Source organism: Amphiura filiformis, chromosome 7 (genome assembly GCF_039555335.1).
Source record: "Amphiura filiformis chromosome 7, Afil_fr2py, whole genome shotgun sequence".
NCBI lineage: Eukaryota > Metazoa > Echinodermata > Ophiuroidea > Amphilepidida > Amphiuridae > Amphiura > Amphiura filiformis.
Genome location: NC_092634.1, coordinates 31960760 through 31968573, shown reverse-complemented (window position 1 = coordinate 31968573; position 7814 = coordinate 31960760). Strand labels below are relative to the sequence as shown.

Here is a 7814-nt window from a genome sequence, read left to right as displayed (position 1 = left end):
GTGAAATGCTGAGTGTCACCTAATCACTTTGGACGTGTCAATTATTGTCTGTCTAAACAACAACACTTGTATCTAATTAAAACGGTCTTAAAACATATTTCAGCTCCTGGATATGTGGGATGTTTTACCAATAATGCAATATCACCTGAATACATAAAAGGACCGGCTGAGATACGTGGTGACATGACGACTGATATATGCATAATGCATTGCAGGCAAGCCGGATATAACACACCCTTTGCAGGATTGCAAGGTGGGACGAGATGTATCTGTCTGGATGGAAACTTCCAACAGGTTGATTCAGTAGACGACTCGGAGTGTAATCAACTTTGTGGTGGTGATAAAAACGATATTTGTGGAGGAGAGAATACGCTATCTATTTATAACGGTTCGTTTTGTTGTTTAGCTTCAGCAACAAAGAAATTATGACCATCCACCACAAAACGCTCGTAAAGTCGGCTCTGTCAATTTGGTTTTATTTCGTGTTTAGAAAATATATATTGTAAGCTTTAAAATGATATATTGTTTACTTCAAATGATATCCAGAAGTAGAGTTATGATTTGTTGAACTTTGCTCCTTCAGCAAGAGGCTAAAGGGTACATTATTTCGGTGCAACATAATAATGTCGCTTTTTCCACATTGCTGGTAATGAATATCAAACAATCATAATTAGCGGTCATTTCAAATTATCTCCAAGTCAACGAGGTTCAGGAATGTCCTCTCATTGTTAATTGTTGGTTAATACATTCCTAGACAAAATATGCTTTGTAACCCACCGCTTGAACAGGATTTAGTCAAAGCAAACAAAGACTAGAGCTTTTAAGGCACCACATCCAATTTGGTCCTATAGAACTATCGGTACCCGGTTAGGTACCGATGACTCTTAACATCACTCCCTGGATATGTAATAAATTGCTTCAAGCATAATAACTAACAGTTGCATAGTGTTATTGTTTTTCATTTAAATAAAAAGCAAATACACTGTTCAGTGTTCGATAAAAAGTGCCATCGGTACCTTTCGGGCACCGATAGCGCTATAGAACCAAAAAGATGTTGTGCCTAAGAATTATAGACACAGAAGCTTATTATCCCATTCAACAGTATGATTAATGATTGGTTTTAAAGGTGTTTGAATGGCACTAGCAAAATGAGATACATGTAGCACCAACTTGAGCTACCTATGAATACGACCTTTATGCACATTTGCACTGTAACTCAGAATACAGTTTGCCGACTTTACGAGCGGTTTGTAGTGGATGGTCAGATATATATATAAATAAGGTTCATAATGCCAGAATACATATCTACATTTTGTAATTCGGAATGTCTGTAATTTTGTCTGTCACTGAAAGGTTCATTATAATAAAATATGGCACTGAATGCCCGTGACACTTTAATGTCATTGCAACTGGCCTGGTATGTCATCCTAGACCCTACCTCGGGTCCGTGGGTAACGACTGGTATTAAGACTATACAATACTGAATCAACCCAAATCCCTGTGCTCGTAGCGGTTGAGTCTAATTCGTGTGACATGGGACTTCTTGTAAAGCATAGTTATATAGGGTCCACAACTTATAAGTTCCCCTAAATACTTTTTAGAATAAATCAAAAAATATTTGACGAAATGCAAACGTGTAAAAAGATATGGGTAGCCTTATTTGTTTTACACATATGGACCAAATTATAGCGTCGCACGTCATTGCGTTCAGTCACAATGGTTCATTATGTAAACAAGAAGAGTCTTTCAAAAAGACACAGTTCACGGATCAGGTGTATAGTAATTTGTTCTATAACTTTCCATTTTCATATCTAACCTACTCTGCACTGATCTTACAATGATTTGAGGCATAATGATTCCTACATCCTGACTCTGGCTATATAACTCTCCATCCAGCAAGAAACTCATTATCACTATCATAGGCTTATTGAAATTCAATTAATATATCATGCAGATAATAACCTTGGCCCAATAATTATTTGGGATCCAATTATGATAAGCAAACATTACTGGGTAGATAACAGGAATTAAGTTTTGTCAGTTGGAAGGAATTGAGTAAATTGGCTGTATCAAAATAGCAGTGTATTTTTCATATATGCAGTAATATGCTTGGCCTTATCACAAAATAAACAATAGCATTGACCTTACCCACCAATCAGTAAAGCCTATTATAATCATGTGATGGCTCAATCCAATAGTAAACATGCTTAGAAAAAAAGGCAAAAAAATAGTCCTGACTGCCATTGTCTCAATACAAGATAAGATGTGCTAAAAAGTCCTTGTCATGTGGGGCCGGATTAGATAGAGGGATACAAACCTGGGTATGAGGCATTAGAAATAATTTCCTAGCCTCATAACCACAGGGATGATGGGCTACATTAGTTATTCAAGACACAGTGTATGTAAGAGATAAACTGTGCATATGAGATATGGGTTCAAGTGGGGGAAATGTTCACTGCCGTGAACAAAAAAGAGGCCGGTTTAGTTAAACAGTCTTAAAAGTTGCATCATAAGCTGTGTTCAGACATGCACTTATTACCGGTAATATTTTATCTAGGCGTATTTCCCATCGAATTAAATATTTTCCTCTAATCCCTTAGCGCGTCCCCATCAGTCGGCAATAGCGCTATGTCCGACGTGTTTATGTCCGATTTTAAAGTTTTTTTCACTGAAAATTCACTTCCAATAAACACCCCTCTTTAGGAAAAAGGTAGGTAGGTATGTCATGTAACAAAAATGCAAATTCAAAAATTCCATTTTATTATTATTATTATTTAAGTTTGACAAAGTAGTCCCATGTTACAGTAGGTAAGTCATGTAAGAAAAATGAAAATTAAAAAGTTCCACATTTTAGATCAATTTTTTATTTATGTAAGTTCTATTATTAATATTATTATTATCAATATTATCTTAGCTCTATATCGCATTTTATACATGTAGGCCCTACCTGGTGGACATCTTTGAAAAAAATGACAAAAATAATAAAAAATAATAATGACTGCCCTGATCATGCTATCATTTTCTTCGGAGGGGGTCCCAAATTTACAAAAAGTCGGCTTCATTAAAATTACGACCTCCCCTATTTCGGCAGCAAAGATTGTGTGACCTATCCCCCCCCCCACCCCACCGTTTACACCTCCCCCAAACAGGCATCAGTCTTTTTGAATAAAATAAACACACTATCTGTAGTCATCTTGTGACTCCCTACATTTTGGTCATTAAAATTTTGTATGACACACACTAGTTTTCTTTCCGTATATTCGCCCCCCCCTCCCCTGAATCATCTTATAAAATCCAATTGCATTCCTTTCTGTTATCATGTTTATCGCTTAATAAATTTCATCTTCATATAATCCAGGGCCATACTGCCCCCACTGAACCCTCTGGAGGGTTTACATTTGCTCTCTCCCTCACCCTAGAAACTCGTGTAGGTCATCCAAATAAGGATGGTCAATTGCTCCTACGCCTGAACTTTTCATTTTCATCTGATCATGAAGGATGCGATGGAGAGTTTTCAGTGCCTTTATCTTTGCATGTATCTGCTCCCTCGACCGTACGGGGGGGGGGGATCCTTGTCATGTAATAGCGTGGCTATCTCCACCCAAAGCGCGTCTCTCCAGATTTTGATGAGAGCCAATGTTTCCTTGTCATTTCAATTGACCCCTTTGTTGCGTTTATTTATATTAACATTTGCAGCTGCAGCCATGATGATATCACGCAGTAAATTACTCTGCTTAAAATGTTGCGCGAGTGATATACTCACAGTTATATCCGACAGTACAATAGTGCTGTCCACACGTAATTACTATTACCGGACGTAACGTTTCGATTGGTCTTAATAGCTATTAACCCTGGTCATCTTCGGCTTTAAATTGTCGGATTTAAAGCACATTACGTCAGATATAGTTATATCCGACGCTCATTCACATTGCCACATATCCGATACTATTGCCGACGTAATTTAAGTTCGGTAGTAAGTGATTTAAGTCCAACCGTGTGAACACAACTTGAGTCCATAGGAGTCCACTCGCAAACAATACAGTTGGCCAGGTATTTTCATGTGATTGTTAAAGAAAACCTGACTGCTATGGACTCAGGTGCAACTTTTAAAACGGCAACTTTTCTTACACAATTAACCATTGTGTCTGAACGCAATGACGTGTGACGCTATAAATTGGTCCACATGTGTAAAACAAATAGGATTATACATACTTTTTACATTTTTACATTTCGTGAAATATTTTTCGACTGATTCTAAAAAGTATTAGGGGGAACTTATAAGATGTGGACTCTATATTTAATAATAATAATAATAATAATAATAATAATAATAATAATAATAATAATAATAATAATAATAATAATAATAATAATAATAATGTTACCCAATGTATTGCTAATATTTTTCTGTCTACAGTAACACTTGGATACTGCAGTGATCCACAGGTTTTTTCGAACGGTTTGATCACCCAGGACACAAGTTATGAATTCGGCAGTGTTGTAAGATTCGCGTGTGAACCAGGGTTTTCTCTTATTGGCTCTCCGTCTATACAATGTGTTTTAGGTAATATGCCAAATCAGTTGGTGTGGAACACTACAACGCCTGTGTGTGAAGGTAAGCAAAACAAAAAGCCTAACAAAATACAAGCCTTAATACAGAACTAAACACCATACAATCAAACAAAAGAATGTTCCCACTTGTAATCGGGTTAACTACCATAGCAATAGGTCAAAACAATTTTTGAATATACCGCGCTGCACTGATACGTTCACGCGGAACCTTTGCATTGAACCATATCATGCTGATCACTTGCACCTGTAAGATTAGTATCTTTGAAAAGACCAGTATTTTATTCAATCTATGATTGCAGAAATACACCGGTGATGAGTGTAACCTGCTTGTAGTGCAGCGCGATATGTTCAAAATTGTTTTCACCTATTGTTATGGTAATTAATCCGATTAATTACGTAACTTCGAAAGACTTAATTAATGGTACAACTTAATCTGGACTAATGATAAAAAGGTGCAAATAAATGTCTCACAAAAAGCAAGCCTGTACTTGGTCATAATAATTATTTAAACACAGTTAATTGAAAAGCAGTGAAAATTTATTATGAACATGTGTATAATCATATATCCTGAAAGTAATAATTTAGCACACCACACGTCCAATATAACAATCGGGTGTTTATTGACACAACTGTATTTTTTTATTCAGAAATACCTCCATCTTCAAATACCGAAACATCTTCACTTCCTATGACTACTATGATAACCGAAGGCGTTCCAACAACTGGCACTCTTTCTTTAGGTTTGTAAAATCATATGAATACCATTCAACTCAATAAACTTACTAGACCACATTGGGAGTCGAGTGGGGTGGTCGGTCGGAGGCGTACTCTGGTGCATATCAATTATTTGGCGGGCCAGGTTGTTCAGTTCCCCCGAATGGAGTCTGATTAAGAGTGTAAGGTTGGTGGGCTCCAGGAGGCACCCCCCGGAATATACAAACCCGTCACACCTACATATTACTCGATTTCAGTTACTGAAAAATATATAAATAAGCAACCAGTTAGAAAAGCAATTTATTAACTGGAATTCAAACCCATAACCTAGTGATCCATAGCCCGGTATAGCTGTTTCCCCCGTGGAATGCTGGCCGTCGTAATATTAATGGCCTTTCTTGTGCGTTTTAGCTCATTTTTGACCTTTTTTTATTGCATTCCCTCCTTGCTTGCTTGAAATATTGAAACAGTTACGTAATAAAGCTCATACACACGACTGACTGTTATTCATGAGAACGTTATAAAGAACATCCGCCGTTTTATTATTACGATGGAAATATTAGTCGAACACGTACACGATCTTCATAACACAGTACGTACATGGCGCGCGGGACGGATATACACATCAAACATGTCAAAGGATAGTACCGTAACACAACGGACGGAGTTATACACATTGGAGACATCGGTGCTGGTAGTAAATTCCAACTTTCTTTCCTTTACCTCAGTTGTTCGGCTCAAAATTAAAAGAGGACATATCTAATAATAAAAGCTAACACTTTATGGCAAATAAATACTAATATATTTTGTATGGAAATGTTATAATATGGCTTTAAAGGACAAGTGAACTATTTTTTTAACCTTATTAAAATTAAATTTTATCGTATATTTGGGAATATGATAATATTAAATGTCACGATCTGCTCGGCTGATATTCGTCATTGCTTCATTATGATAAAGTATAATAATGAAGCAATTTGCTAAATTATTTATCAATGTGAGTTGCCCCTTAATACAAGCATGGATTTCTCTAAACAAGGCCTGGTTCAATCCACGCCCAGCCCACGATTACCCACCCAACTCGACCCCCATCCGTCACTCCGGATGCATGACACACGTTACGCCTCTGTCAAATTATTCTGACTAAAGATGGATTGAGTTATTATAATGAAATCATGACTGTTGTTTGTTTTAAACAGAAATAATCATTGGAGCAGCTATTGGCGGTCTTATTGTCATCTTGTTGGTAATATTGATTCTGGTTGTCTTGTGCTATAAACGGTAAGATGTAATTAATATCATGATCATCATGATCATCATCATCGTCTTGAAAGAAGACTTACATGGACTATAAAGGGAATGTGAGCTATTAAGTCGGAAATAGCAGCATCTTCGGTTACGTGATACTAACCAATCACGGGTTGGCGTTTGATTGACAGAACGCGAAGTCGCGAACTATTTTTTTTAAATGCATGACTATTATTTTAGGACAACCCAAATTTAATGCAAAGCATTATGGGTAGAACTTCCAGATTATGAAATACTCTAAATAGCATGCGTCAGATTCCATAAAAACGCCATGTCAGTATTATGCAGATAAACAATAATAATTTAACTGCTTACTATTAACTGTTTGTTATTGTTTGTTTTTTTTTCATTTTGCAGTAAAAACACAAAGGAATCTGACGTAAATGAGGGAAATGAACAAGGTGGCATTTCCCACAATAACAAAGCGTTTGACAATGTGACTGAAGAAGAGTCACACTATTCTAGTATAGATGAACCCGGTAAAGACAAGATCTCATCCTACTACACATATCTTTCCCCGAAATATGGGAACTCTGGTGTCTTAGAGATACGTTGAAAATAGTCAAAAGTTAAAGGACATTTTTTTTATTTTATTTTAGAACTTATGGTTTTTGTATATAATAGGAAATTTGTATTTGTTTTACGGCCATTTCACAGGTTTGAGACTACGATAGCTAGGTAACATGAGTAAACCAACACTTTTCCTCTCTCTCTCTCGTAAATCAAGTAACCCAGCAAACACAAAATATGATTTTAAAACGTTTTAAACATGTCATTTTTTGGGTTTTGGCTGAGATAAAAACGTGTTAATAACTTAAATGTCGGGTTATATAAAGGTCATGGAAACGTTTCAAAACGTTTTGTATGAAAACACACTACAACAATATTATTAAAAATGTTTTCAAAATGTTATTGTAAAATATTTTTGCCAACATTTTTTGCCAAACATTTTGTCAGCAATTAAATAACATTATGTTAGAGTACTTTATACGTCCTTTATATAACCCGATATATAAACGTTTTCTGGCAACCTTTTCTAGCCTTTTGCGAATGATGTCGAAAACGTTGATGTCAATACAAGGACAAGATCCAAAGTGTTGACCTTGGTATGAAATTCGCTAATGTTAATGCAATGAATTGATATTTGAATTGCATCGAAATGAATTTTGGGTGATTTTCATTTCAATGCTTTGGAATTGAATTGAAATAAAAATTACTGG

General features: G+C 36.0%; 1 protein-coding gene across 1 annotated transcript; it reads left to right on the top strand.

Moving 5' to 3' along the window:
* The first annotated feature begins 109 nt into the window (after positions 1–109).
* Positions 110–7464, top strand: LOC140156341 (uncharacterized). Its single transcript, XM_072179312.1, has 5 exons — positions 110–388; positions 4418–4615; positions 5220–5312; positions 6486–6567; positions 6952–7464. The coding sequence occupies exons 1-5, from the start codon at positions 184–186 to the stop codon at positions 7148–7150; spliced, it is 777 nt and encodes a 258-aa protein (XP_072035413.1). The 5' UTR covers positions 110–183; the 3' UTR covers positions 7151–7464.
* Positions 7465–7814: the final 350 nt, after the last annotated feature.

Bases quoted from the DNA above. Each gene is read 5' to 3' on its own strand.
- LOC140156341 (XM_072179312.1), top strand. From the start codon at position 184: ATGACGACTGATATATGCATAATGCATTGCAGGCAAGCCGGATATAAC. The intron at 389-4,417 runs GTTCGTTTTGTT...TTCTGTCTACAG, and splicing joins TACGCTATCTATTTATAACG to TAACACTTGGATACTGCAGT. The intron at 6,568-6,951 runs GTAAGATGTAAT...TTCATTTTGCAG, and splicing joins GTTGTCTTGTGCTATAAACG to TAAAAACACAAAGGAATCTG.